Source organism: Piliocolobus tephrosceles, chromosome 12 (assembly GCF_002776525.5).
Source record: "Piliocolobus tephrosceles isolate RC106 chromosome 12, ASM277652v3, whole genome shotgun sequence".
Lineage (NCBI taxonomy): Eukaryota > Metazoa > Chordata > Mammalia > Primates > Cercopithecidae > Piliocolobus > Piliocolobus tephrosceles.
In genome coordinates this window covers 18,303,417-18,318,224 of record NC_045445.1, presented here as the reverse complement: position 1 = coordinate 18,318,224, position 14,808 = coordinate 18,303,417, and the positions used below count along the sequence as shown (strand labels likewise).

Genomic DNA, 14,808 nt, shown 5'->3' with positions numbered 1-14,808 from the left:
ACACTAAATACTTAAAAGCAAAGTCAGTGCTGTTGTTATTCCCTGCAGCCAGTGGACAGAGGTTTACATTACAAGGCCCGACATAAAATAGGCCTCAAGATGGAAGAGCAAGAAACCTTTGCTAGAATTTGAATGTACACAACTGTACATGAGATTTGCTGCCCACAAAGGAAATCCTTCTAGCAATGACTCATTGGCCTGATGGGATACAGGTGTCACAGAGATCGCAGGAAAAGTAAAACGTAAGTATAATTTTCAGGTTTAAAAATCCTGACATTCCAAGTCTTTTAAAATAAAGGGCTGACACTAGTGAACACAAACAGATAGGTTCTTATATACCACTCTGGTGCTGAGAGTTCAAATCCTGAATGTGAGTTTGGTCTCTGTGCATCCTCCTAGCACACCTTAATGGCACATGATGTATGGAGGCTAAAAAGGACTGTGCCATTTATCCACACACCAGGGTCCTTAGCTTAGCCATTTACAAGGGCTTGAAATGCTTCCTATACAGGCAGTGAGGCACTTCTGATCCTCACTGAAGAAAGTCAATTGTTCCTTGAGAAATTATAACTTGAGGGTAAAATTTTGACTTTCAGAAATTTGGGCCCTATTCAAGACTTATAGTATAGGAAGGAAGACTTTGTGCTGACCTTCCCTGCATTTCTTCCCGTTGTCTTTCTTCTTCCTCTTTTTCTTTTTGTTCACGAGCAAGGCGGCGTAATTCTGTCAAAATTTTTGTTGCCGCCTCAGCATTCATAATACCTGCAGAACTCTTATTACCAGACTCTAGTTTAAATAAATATGTGCAACAGTTAGTTTAGAGAGCTAATCATCTCTCACTCCAACAAAGAAGTGCAACACAACCCAAAACATTAAAAAAAATATATATATATATATATGTGCATAGTCCAAAATTTATAAATCACAAGCAAACTACAGGTGATTATATAACAGATTTTGTCCAAATTGTACTCCCAACAACAGCAGTAGCATTTTCTTTTTAACACCTACTTGTTCCAAAATAAAATAATGTACTTCTACTTTCCTTTTAGTGGTTTTGAGATAACTGAATCAACTGATCCCATGGGAAAAGAGTAAGAAATACTGAATATAGAGGAAGACAAGCTTACGCTTGGTCCAAACGAAGGGTACAAGTATCTTAAATACTCAAACAAAAATACATCTGGCATACATTTTGAGATTTGTCCATCATTTTTACTATATAATTACTATTTAGCTAAATCTTGATAATAGTGTATACATTTGGTTGATCATAGAGTAGCTAACTGTAGATAACAAAACCAAGACGATCAGTAAAATAAGGTGAGTACACGGAGGCATATTATAATATTTTGGTCTATATAACTAATTTATTTTAAATAAATCACATATGAAAATGACAAGACATATCAGGAATGAGTAATCCGTAATTAAAAGATTTTTTCTGTTACCAAAAAATTCACTGTGGAATTCCCTAAAAAAGCAAAATTCCCCAGTGTGTTTTTGAAATTAAGTAATGTCCATGGGTATTAAGAATGCATGTGACAGGCAAAATAGCAATATGGCACTTTCAGGAATACTACACAAATCAAGGGACACCACATTATGGCCTATATATAGAAACGAACCTCAATCTTGGGAAAAACCTGCTCATCCACGAATGGATATGCTCTCTCCAAGAACTATCACTATCAGAACTAGAAGGGATCTTAGGAATTACCTAGACCAAACCTCTCATCCGACCTGTGCTTTTTTTTGATACAGGGTCTCGCTCTCTCATCCAGACTGGAGTGGAGAGGCACTATCACGGCTCACTGCAGCCTCTACCTCCTGGTCTCAGGCAATCTTCCCACCTCAGCCTCCCTACTAGCTGGGACTACAGATGTGTACCACCTTAAGCTAGGCAGTTATAGTATAATATGGCTTACTCTTATCCTCAATCCCCTAACAGAATATACAGCCTACCCTTTCCACATCAGGCTAATTTTTTTTTTTTTTTCTGTAGGAACAGGGGTCTCTCTCTTATGTTGCCTGGGCTGATCTCAAACTCCTGGGCTCAAGCGATCCTCTCACCTCAGCCTCCCAAAGTGCTGGGATTACAGGCGTGAGCTACCATGCCTGGCCAGACTTATGCTTTTAAAAGCAGTTCCAAAAATGGATTTTTCAAAACAAAGGGGTGAGAAGCAAGCTTTGGCAAGGACAAACAAACAGAGAGGATACATTCCAATGTAGCAGCGATTGGTTAGATTCTCTTTATCTAAAAGGAAAGTAATTCCCTAAAGTTCTCTCAATTGGGGAATAAAATGAAGTGAATCTTTCCCAGAATACAGTAAGATTTTCTGTGTTGCTAAAGATAAACTTCTTAGTGCAAGAACTTACCTTCACAGATCATATGCCTTTGGCTCAAAGCCTCACATCTGTTAGTGGTTTTAGAAACTGTTTCTTTTTTCTTTTTGACAGTACTTGATGCACTTTGCACAGACATGGTGTGTTGAATAGGCATTATTTTATAAGGAAAAGAAGTCTGTGGTGACTGTTTTGAAATAAGTGGTAATGGTGATGGAGGGCGGTTCTTTTGGATTTGCCTGCTGAGAAAAAGTAATACACATTTGTTAGTTAATTAATTTTCTTTTTTTTTTCTTTTCTTTTTTTTTTTTTTTTTGAGACAGAGTCTCGCTCTGTCACCCATGCTGGAGTGCAGTGGCCGGATCTCAGCTCACTGCAAGCTCTGCCTCCCGGGTTTAAGCCATTCTCCTGCCTCAGCCTCCCCAGTAGCTGGGACTACAGGTGCCCGCCACCTCGCCCGGCTCGTTTTGTGTATTTTTTAGTAGAGACGGGGTTTCACTGTGTTAGCCAGGATGGTCTCCATGTCCTGACCTCGTGACCTGCCCGTCTCGGCCTCCCAAAGTGCTGGGATTACAGGCTTGAGCTACCGCGCCCGGCCGTTAATTAATTTTCAGTGTACAATTTCGTAAAATTTAAGATGATATTATGAGGTGACATTATAATCGGGGAATTTTTCTGAAAAGTAAATCCCTTTTTACAGGCTTTTTTCCCTTTACATTTGTGTTACCATGCATACTATATTATTTCACTCATCAAACACTGACACGGAATTTGTTCTAGTAAAATGCCTATCAGGAACAGTTGCAAATAAGCTGCTTACTTAGTGCTGATGGGAGATGGCAGACCACAGACATTTGCAGGAGATGATGACCATTTATAACACTCAGTGTATGATGATAGACGCTTCTTGGCAATAAGGGTTAAGGCCTGTTTTTCCATGTCTGATTTCTGAACAGATAAACACAATATGGTAAATTACTAACAATTCTTTTACTGTAGCTGGCTTTTTTTTTCTTTTTAAGAGAAAAACATTCTGAATAAAACACAATTAGAATTCTTTAAACTGCAATTTTCTTTTAGAGCATGAGAATCAGGACATTGATATTTGCTTCCGGACTAACAATTTACATTACACAATTCCAGGAGATCACAGAAATAACAGGTTTAAAAGAAATACTATCCTTCAAAACCAAACTCAATTTCCAAATCCTAATTCAGGGTTTAAAACATTTCTCAAAAAACATTTCTTCAGAGTTTAGAAACAGAGTTCATATAAACTTACATTTTCTCCCTTCTAATAAAAACTCACTAATATTTCAGCTTTGGAGGAAAAGTGGTACAATGAACATCAGAGAATTTTAAATTCCTAGTTTAAGTGAGTTAACCTATTTTATTATATTGCAGAATACTGTAAATAATATGCTGGTTACGTTGTAAAATCTGACCTATTTTGAACTATACAACAAAATATACATATTTTAATAGAAAATGTGTCAATAACAGGCACTTGACAAACCTTTGGAGCGTCTCTCGCTTTTGCCTTGGGAGATGCTTCCATGCTTGCTTCAAGGGATGTCTTGGAGGATGCTTTCACTATCGCCTCAGGAGACGCCTCCATGCTCTCTTTGGGTGACCCTTTCACACTCTCCTTGGGGGCACCTTCTGCACTCCCCTTGGGAGGTGCTTCCAGGCTCCCCTCTAGGGCTGCTTCCATGCTCACTTCTGACAGTGCTTCCAGACTTGCTTCCGGGAGTGCTTCCAGGCTCGCCTCTGGGCGTGATTCCACACTTGCCTCTGGGGCTGCCTCCACATCCACCTCTGGGAGTGCTTCTAGGCTCACCTCCGGGGATGCTTCTATGCTCACCTTGGGAACTGTTTCCAGGTATATCTTCAGGGGTGTGTCTATGCTCAACTCGGGGGATGGGTCCATGCTCATCTCAGAATCATATGTGCTCACCACAGGCGACACATCCACACTCGCCACAGGGGATGAGTCCGTGCTCACCTCAGGGGCCATGCCCACACTTGCCTTGGGGGATGCTTCCATGCTTGTGTTGCAGAGTACTTCCGCATTCACCTGGGGGGGTGCATCCACACTTGCCGTGGGAGGTGTCTCTACTTTCTCCAAGGGAGCCTCTTCTACTTTTGTTTGAGGAGGTATTTTCATTGTTGACATGGGAAACATAACAGCCCTCAATTCGTCACTAGTACATTTACGCAAGGGTACAGTGACATACCGCATTACATAATTGGTGACACCTGTAACTGAATGAGGACAGAGAATGAAATTCCCTAAGTTAGAAATCTGACAAGAAAAGGATGCACCATGCACACAGTATAAGAACAGGAACAGAGAAAAGAGATTGTTTATTAGGAAAGCACAGGGATTACACACAACACAGGAGAAGTTTAGTGAAATGGATGACAGACACAGGACAGAACCATCACAAAGTTAATACTTCAGAAGCAACATTAACAACAGTTGTTGTAAAGGCAATAGTCTATTACAGATGAAAATAAGATGCTTCTCCAAAGTTGATGTTTGCAATAAGCTGTTTCTATTTTAATCATATTATATTTCAGAATAATTTTCACAAAAAAGCACAAGGTCTTCAACCCTTTCTAAAAGTAATCTAAACATCTTCGCCAGGGCTAGAGATCTTACCATTATAGGTAATCATGTAAGACACTCCATATTTTAATGTTTTAGAATAGAATGTAAGAAAGAGCATGTTCTCGCCCATACTAAAAACTGTAATAAGACATTAATCAGAGTGGGTTGGATCTCCAAGGTCCCTTCCACGTTTAACAATCTAATTTTATGTTTCCTATCAAACGGATGAAAATGATAATATTTGGTGCCAGGTAAGATGGAAGAAAGTGATTAATACCAATGTTTGGAACCAGGCAACCTCATCACCACTGGTGGGAGTATAGATGTGTATATTTTCCCTGGGGAGCATAAAAAGTACATACTGTTTGTTCGAGCAATTCTACTTCTAGGTTTACCCTTAGGAAAAAAAAATTACATAAATACATAAAAATGCATGTATAAAGTTGCTAATTACTGCACTGTTTATAATATTGAAACAATGGAAAATACCATCCAAATGTTCCAAAGGAAATGTGGGCCATATTAAGGCAGTCACTAAGAGTAATAATATGCAATATTTTGGACATAGAAGATGGAAAACAGGTTATTTCATTTTGTGAAAAAGAAAATGCAAAGAAAAATATGAAGTTACCAGTGAGCACTGGGATAATGGAGGATTAGATTAAAAACTTCTTCTACACGAAATATTTATTGCTTATACAATTAATTTTTTTTTTTTTTTTTGAGATGGAGTCTCGCTCTATCACCCAGGCTGGAGTGCAGTGGCGCGATCTTGGCTCACTGCAAACTCCGCCTCCCAGGTTCAAGCGATTCTCCTGCCTCAGCCTCCCAAGTAGCCTTTGATTACAGACATGCGCCACCTCACCCGGAAAATTTTGTATTTTTAGTAGAGACAGGGTTTCACCATGTTGGCCAGGCTGGTCTTGAACTCTTGACCTCAGGTGATCCACCTGCCTCAGCCTCCCAAAGTGCTGGCATTACAGGCATGAGACACCACGCCTGGCCTAATTAAATATTTTTCAAAAGGTATTTGGAGGTGGCTTTCTTAAGACCTGGTAAATTAAATTAAAAAAAAAAAAAAAAAAAGACCTGGTTAAATTTATCTGCCACCTCATCTTTAAGTATGGGTGGCAAATTTTCACCTAATCTTATCAAATAATTAAAATAGACCAAATTACCAAAGATTGACTACTTATGAATAAAATATTTAGCTAAATTAAATGTTATCTTTTAGTCCCTCATTTTTAGTGGAGAAAGCATTTTATTTACATATCTACGTATGCCTAAACAGTCACATTACACCAACAGTTTGTGCTGCAGAAAATATAGTATAACTGGATTTTTATTAGCTATCAACTTTTAAGACAAAATATTGAGGTTTTTTGGATGGTGGTAATAGAAATATCTTACCATAGATTCGGTAGGAAAGGGATACTGGCAGAAAATAACCTGACATACATATAATTGGGCATTAAAAAGTCAGGAATAGAACAAAAGAAATAAGACTGCAGTACAAGAAAGTCTATGATAGCATTTAGATGCATTTTACTAATCATATGAATACTAACAGAGAAAAAGTAAAGGGAGTGGGATATACACTGGAAAGGAAAATGTGGAGGGGAAAAAAGAGAAAAAAATCATAGGAACAATGCATTAGCCCTATCCATTATTGGTGGGGGCGGGGGTCTAGCTATCCAAAGGCAAGTCTAATACTATATGTAAACTATAAATGAGAAAGTCCACACAACCCTGAAGATGTTTCATGTTAAGAACAATCTTTAGGTCTCTAACTAAAAGCTGAAGGGTGGCTCTATGCTATTCTTCCATATTTTAGGGGAAAAAAGGAAGGTAGAGTAGGAAACTTTCTCCCTTGATATGAGTGAAGGTTTTCTACATTTTTAAAACCCACAGAGCTTTAAAATTTAACAAGCACCTCCAAAGTTAGCTATCTCATCCCACAAATTACCTGTCTCCCATATAACTGCCCTATCATGTTAGAAGTCATAAAATAAATATGCAACATCAAATGCTGGGTAAAATCACTAATATGATAACTACTGATTCAAACTATTTTGATACCTAAATGCAACAAATTCAGTAATGAAACCTGCTTTGAAATGCAAACACTTAACACCTCCTGGCTTTCCACCATATACCTGTTACCTGGAACATCTTTTCCAGGACTGGATAATGAAGCAGCACTTCTGCTTCTGGCTAATGATGCTTTTGTTGGGCTGAACAGACAACTGATGAAATTATTATCTTGAGAACTGATAGATGAGCAACGAGCTATATAATGCAAACAAATCCAAAGGATTCCATTGGAGGTCTCACAAACGCAAAGCAAGAAAGAGCAATGCAAACTGCTCTCAACAGCACCTTTCCCAGCAACACAAAACATACCAGGATTGAACACTGTCATCTGACTGGACTGCACTGTCAAGGAAGAGATTCTCAGAATAAAAGGAGAAAGGCCATGGCAATACATACCAAAATAACTCTAAGGAAAGAATCTAGGTAACATTTCAAACAGAGCCATCCCCCACTGTATGAAATTTATGGAGGAACTCACACTTGAGGAAATCAAGTTGCACACGGCAAAACAACTTTTACAAGGATTCCTACAGATAACAGTACTGAAAATCATAATGGTCAAGTTCACTGCCAAAGGCTCCAAGGAAGTGAGTAAACACTTTTGTTAAAAGTAAATTTTGTTGTAAATATCTTGCTCCAATAAATCTTCATGTTCATAAAGATCCCTGTGTTAATGACATTTGTTCTAATAGGATTTGACCTGAATCAATTAAGTGGAGAGTCTTCTATAAAGGAATGGTTTGGTATGAAACAAAAAGCAACAAATACACGTGAAAGGAAAATGCTAGCGAAAGGTGTTAAAAAGAAACTACTTTATGGCCAGTCACGGTGGCTCACACCTGTAATCCCAGCACTTTGGGAGGCCGAGATGGGTGGATCACCTGAGATCAGGAGTTCAAAACTAGCCTGATCAACATGGCAAAACCCCATTTCTACTAAAAATACAAAAATTAGCCAGGCGTGGTGGCAGGCGCCTATAATCCCAGCTACTCAGGAAGCTGAGGCAGGAGAATCGCTTGAACCCGGGAGGTGGAGGTTGCACTGAGCTGAGATGGTGCCACTGCCCTCCAGCCTGGACAACAGAGCAAGACTCTATTTGAAAGAAAAGAAAGAAAAGAAAGAAAAGAAAGGAAGGAAGGAAGGAAGGAAGGAAGGAAGGAAGGAAGGAAGGAAGGAAGGAAAGAAAGAAAAGAAAGAAAAGAAAGAAGGAAGGAAAGAAGGAAGGAAAGAAGGAAAGAAAGAAAGAAAGAAAAGAAACTATATAAAGAAATGCTTTAGTAATCACTGTGAAATTCTGTGAATAATCAGCAGTGAAAATATGCACAAAGGATGTATGTGGGTAATGCTATGAAGCAAGGGCAAAGCTTTCAAGTTCGAAATGTGGCTGGGTATTTAAACTTCCAAATCCAAATTAATGAAATACTGGAAGTGAATCAAATCCTCCAGTACACACCTATCTATACCAATATTCTGTGATTTACTTCCTCAGCTGCATTATCCACCCCTCGTCAGATGATGGCAGTTCATTTAAAGACAGATTTTTCTGGCTTTAGCCAAATAAGCATGGCACCAAAGCACATTTTTTAGTTTAAGAAGGAATATTTTGGCTTCCAATTTTGGGAATGATTTTTCAAGCAATTCAATGTTGACATAAAATACCTCTTTTAAATCACTATTTAAAATTTGTATTTAGAAGCAACTAACCACGTGGCTTCCTTTCCGCTTGTTCTTTATCAGTAGACGAATGTAGGTTACTATCTCTTCTATTTAAAGATGAGCTTCTCTCCTTGTCTGTTTTCCCTAGAGAGCAAGTACAAAAGAATATTAGTTTTCATAAACTACTAATTATCTCAGGAGTGAGACACTCCTTTTTCAAACATTTTTTTTGTTCTCTACCTTGCTTATAAGATTTAATTTCAAATATTATGCAGAGATTCTATATTCCCAAACTTAAAACAAGTTTATTCTTTATCTGAAATGAAAAAAAAAATTATTTAGAAAATGGTTAAAATTAAGAGGTAAAATGTCTGATACTTTCTGACATCAAAGTTCCCAAATTACAAACATACAATCCTTTAGACATGATGCCTAATACTTAAAAGTAATTTATACTTTAGTTATAACTAGTATTTTTTGTTATATATGCATATATTTTAAAAAGATATATACGTAGACACACATGTACACACACACACATGTGCACAAACCAATATAATAAAATGAAGAAAACATGAAGCTCCAGTATCAACTATTTAAATAAAGATATTTGCTCTTAACATAAACAAAATGAATTATCTGAGTTACACATGTATCAACGTGTAGGCTTGAACAGACTGTCAGTGTTTTATCCTACAGAGCCATTCTTTTGATATCAGGTATAAAGTTATTGATAGCTGTAGCATCATGGCCAAAAAATGGTTTTCAGAGGCTCGGGTTGTCCCGACCTGCAGGACAGTCGAACAGACCCTGGAAGGGGGAGTGGGAATGGAGGAGACAAGATAACACGAGAAATGGAGACAAGACAAATAGCCTGATCAAGTCTCGTTTAATGGTGGCGGTGCAATGCCTTATATAGGCTGGCAGGGGAAGGGGTTGGGCCAGGGCAGTAACGGGGGGCTGGGTTCTCGCAAATTACAATTGCGCATGCGCCGTGGGTTTGTAATTTTCCCGGGCGCGGGATCGCGCCTGCGCCTTAGGCTGCATATCTTCCTGGGCGCGAAAATGTTTGCGCACGCGCGGGAAAGGTTGGCGCGCGCGGGAAAAGTTTAGGCGCGCGCGGGAAAAGTTTAGGCGCGCGAGGGAAAAGCTTTAGGCGCGCGCGGGAACAATTTATAATAAAGAACCCGGAAATGTGCCATCTTGTCTCCGCTTTTGCGGAGATCAGGCAACAGAGATCGGCTAATTCCGGGCCTCATGGCTCCGGACATCGGGTCCTGGACCTTACAAGTTAAACAGTTATAACTAGTATTTTTAAAATAAAAATGAATATTAATATTAAAAATAAATAATAAATTTATTAAAAATAAATAATAAAAATAAAAATGAATATTAACAATTGGTATAGATGCCACGATTTAAGCAACCCAAGGAGAAATAATCTGCTTCCGTGTAGACACATGAAAGTGTAGAAATGAAATTCACTTGAGATATTCTAGCTCAGAATACTGAGAAATGTCTGTTTAAAAAATAATTTCTCTTTCGGGGATTTGTAAACTAAAGTACATGTTGACAACACAGCATCATCTGAAAATTCCTTGAATTAATAACATGATTGAGCAGCATGAACCACAGAGGTGGTTCGATCATGTGATTAAAGTCGGTACCTTTCATTAGCATACTGCAAAAAATGACAAAATGGTGTGAGTAGTTATTATGAATCAGCAATGAGTAGAAAAAAATAGACTACTTGAATCAACCCAGATTTAAAATAGTTATTTAAAATATTACAGGTTACATTATTAACTTCATTTGAGTTTAAAATGTTGATCTCTCTGAATTGACCAGGTTTCATTTCAATTTAAAGGTAAGACATTGCCAATATGGATTTTATTTCTTAGAAATCATTAATTATAGCATTCATTATTTCAGAGTGTGCAACATACTATACCTTTAAGCAAGTTATTTCACAAAGTGTCTTCCACACACACCTTTTTGTAATAAAAGTTAATAAAGAAATCATTTTAAAAGTTTTATTTGGAATTGCTCCATCACAGTACAATTTAACTAATTATTATCCTGAAGTCATAATCTGTCCCTTCTCTTGACCTGTCTCACTAATAAGGCTTTTGCTCATTATATTAAGTATGTAATAAATGTCTACGAGATAAATCTTTGCTAATTCCCGAAAGCAATTAGATAGTAAAACAGAGTCAATGCTTGTGGAACAATTAAGATATATTAAAATGAAAGTACATAAACATGGCACTGCAATTAATGTTATCTAATTTTTCTAAAGGATTTAGTTGGTGAATAATAAATTAATTTTACCATATTATAAGCAAGGTGCCAGAGAAAATCTTCCCATATTAATCTATGAATGAACCCAGACTATACATAAAAGTGCTTTGGGAAAGCACATTGAGGGAGGAGGTGGTAAGTGGATGAACTTTTCTCAGACCAATACAAGAGAAAATGTGATATACTCAGACTGACAATAAAATAAAAGACCTCTCAAGCTCATCACTGAAATTTAAAGAGTCCTAAAAGTACAAATAACACAATGTAAGTTTGAACAGAAATCCTTTCCCCCTAGAAATCCTTTTCAACATATTAAAAACTATATTGTTTTAGGCAAAAATGGAAATCTTTTCCATAAGGTTAACTACTGCTACAATTAATTACACTTTAAATGGTATCCAAAATCTTTTGCTGTACTGGAATTTTACAGCAATCAGCATTGCTCAAAAATTGTCGAGACACCTAATAATGCAAAACAAACATTTTAAAATTCAAACTATAATTATGCCTTATTCAATTCACAAGGCACAAAAGCCATCCTTCTTCATCTTTTTTAATGGCTAAGTTTAAAGGAATGATGTGCAATTTGTTCTCTCTTTTTGCTCTCAAGAACACTCCTTTTTTTCCTCTGGAAAGAAAAGGGATCCTTTTTTTGGATTGATGGGTATGGTTGCCTAATCCATTTCAATCATCAGTGAGAGGCACCATGTGCTACAAGCCAGACATGGCTACTGACACACACTTGGGTATAGGTTTTTCTTTTAATAAGGAACACTAATTAAAAGGGTAAACACCAGAAACAAAAAGATATTTGAATTATTCGTAGTAGATAACTTCACTGTATTTGAAACAACTCTGTATTGCCATTAGGAAGAGTTGTAAAGTGGAGCTTGGCAATACGTCTAGCATTAAACATCATTATCACTTTATTTGCTTTTGGGGGAAAACACTGACTTATAAATGAAAGGTACAATTTAAATATCATGATCCATCTATCAAATGACCAAAATATAAACCATAGAAAAGGATGTTAGAGTAGAAATCACTGAATTTCTTGGAGTCTTAACTATAAAACAAGGAAGGCAATTATATTTGTCTGTCAATTTAATTGTGAATAACAAATATTACATATGTAATGCAGATCAACCTGTCCACTGCTATATATATGCTATTATTTTTCTAAAATGAGGTAATAGTCACAACACTTAATGGAAATTGAATAACTAGTCTAACCAGTCTGTAGAAAACACAATTTCATTTATAGGTTGGTAGAATATGAACTGATTTTCAAATAAATAATTATGCCACTTAATGGCAATGTCTTTTGACCAAAATATGTTTCAGTTTCAGCTACTGAGGTCCAATAATCCCATCTGATATGATTAACACAAACATCATGAAACAAGTATATTGATGAAAATACAAGGCCAGGCATGGTGGCTCACGCCTGTAATCCCAGCACTTTGGGAGGCCGACGTGGGTGGATCACTTGATGTCAGGAGTCCGAGACCAGCCTGGCCAACATGGTGGAACCCCGTCTCTACCAAAAGTACAAAAGTTAGCTGGGCATGGTGATGCATGTCTGTAATCCCAGCTACTTGGGAGGCTGAGGCACGAGAATCGCTTGAGCCCATGAGGCAGAGGTTGCAGTGAGCCAAGATCATGCCACTGCACTCCAGCCTGGGCAATAGAGTGAGACTCTGTCTCAAAAAAAAAAAAAAAAAAAAAGTATGACTAACTCTCTCCCTCTGCTGTAAAATAACATGGGACTCTTTTGAAATAAACCTAAATGTTCCACAATCTAAATAGGTGGTACTGCAAAAATATAAATAATTGATTTCATTAAATAGAAATTCAGTAGAATACATGAAATAACTACTTACTTTTGGCAACGGAATTTTGAAGGCCTGCAGATGACAAAGGCATTTGTCTGATTAAAGCAGATGTTCCCTGTTCAAGTTTTTCAGTAGATGCAGATCGTTTATTGGCTGAGAAAAGACATAATACTTACTGTAATCATATTTCAAGGAGGAAAGCATCATTAACTGAAACAAAATGAGTTTTCATGATGTAGTTCTATGGAGCACAGACTTACATTACTCAAGTTCACAATATTCACTACCAGTCAATCAATTTTTTTTTTTTAATTGAGACGGGGCTTCACCATGTTGGCCAGGCTCGTCTCAAACTCTTGACCTCAAGTGATCTGCCTGCCTTGGCCTCTCAAAGTGTTAGGACTACAGGCTTGAGCCACGGCAATTGGCCAATCCTTCTAAACTATATAAATTTTACTTTTGTTTTCTGAAATTGTGTAGAATTACGTGCATATAAGAAAATTTACACTGAATCAATAGTAGACAAGGTAGACTTATTTTTAAAAATATGCATTCGATAAGCTGTGTAAAGCTTACTCACTATTCATCATTTTTCTGCTGATTGTAAGTTTAAATAAGATTTTAGGTACATTGAGCTAAATAAAATCTACTATAACATTTCACCTGTTTCTTTTGCAATGGCATATCATACAAATTTAAGTTTACTATGTACAGTATTTTTGTTTAGGATACAAACACTAAAACCTTGCTGTAAATGCAAGCTTCTACTCATAGCCAATATTTAAATAAGAACATAAACAAACTTAAAATTTAACAGGTGTATTAATTACCAGTTTTGTTCTCAGAATTCGCCATTGCAGAGCCTCCCCATGACCATCTTTTTTGCTGATAATCATCAGCAAGTCTCCTCCGTTCCAAAGTACGATAAAGAATAGCTGTAAATTTTTCCTATTTAAAAAAAAAAAGCCAACATATTTTTACATATTCATTATATTAGTCAGTATAATTTTGATCTGTAGCTTATAAAATAAACCATAACCAAATTTCTGTCTCAGGTAAAAGTTTAAGATAATTGGCGATATGTCTCGGCTATCTATCAGTACCAGTGCTTCTCCTAAATAACTCATTTTTTTTATCTTATGGACCCTGCATTGAGAAAATGACCATGCTTTCCTCTTTGTTTATATCATTAGGAAATTTAGAGCCAAATGTGTAGCCTCTTTCTAGCAACTGTACAAAGACTGATTGGTGTACTTTTGTGTATGCTAATCATACCTTATGCTTTATTTGCCTACCTTAATTTTCCCCTCTGCTTGATTCCCCCAAACATTTATTTTATCATCTGGTGTGGTATGTATTTTTAAGTCACCTTAAATTCTTTGTGGAAGGACGCAGGGGAAAAATCAGCACACATGTAAGTTAAATTTATACCAGAATCATCTATTATACTCACATCTGTAACAGCTTAAATTCTGATGTTAACTAATAAAAATAAAGTTTCAAAAAAGACAATCAATATATTTGTCTTGACCTCAACTTTAACTTAAACTGATCAAGACAGCAGCTATACAAAGTAAATGCCATGCTGTAGCAAAACAACTCCACTTCCAGAAATGAGCTCTTCTCTCAAATATTTCTCATCCTTGTACTGTACCATAGCATGAACTCAGGTAAGCAAATCAGCTTTTAGGACCAGAGGTCTTCTATTTTTTCCTAACAACAACCGTTTCACAGCAAACACCATTCTTACAAAGCCTCTACTGTTTCTACCAAGGGCAAAGATAAACGTACTAGGAAAATGGAGAGGAGCCATATCTTCTGAGAAGAAAAGCAACTGCAATTCTTAAAATAAAGTTGATAACTAAAGAGCTTCTGCACAGCAAAAGAAACTACCATCAGAGTGAACAGGCAACCTACAGAATGGGAGAAAATTTTTGCAATCTACTCATCTGACAAAGGGCT

At 37.0% G+C, this 14,808-nt stretch overlaps 1 protein-coding gene across 3 annotated transcripts in view; it reads right to left on the bottom strand.

Moving 5' to 3' along the window:
- MAP7D3 (MAP7 domain containing 3) overlaps positions 1-14,808 on the bottom strand; it is a 36,609-nt gene that overhangs the window by 11,222 nt on the left and 10,579 nt on the right. For 2 of the 3 annotated variants that reach the window (XM_023198842.3, XM_023198840.3), the window contains exons 5-11: positions 13,677-13,794; positions 12,895-12,999; positions 8,759-8,854; positions 3,863-4,611; positions 3,167-3,294; positions 2,380-2,588; positions 651-786 (exon numbers count right to left, since the gene is read on the bottom strand). In XM_023198842.3, the coding sequence (XP_023054610.1) occupies positions 651-786; positions 2,380-2,588; positions 3,167-3,294; positions 3,863-4,611; positions 8,759-8,854; positions 12,895-12,999; positions 13,677-13,794 (1,541 nt within the window). The remainder of the gene's footprint in view (positions 1-650; positions 787-2,379; positions 2,589-3,166; positions 3,295-3,862; positions 4,612-8,758; positions 8,855-12,894; positions 13,000-13,676; positions 13,795-14,808) is intronic. The other variant, XM_023198841.3, reaches the window with a different exon arrangement.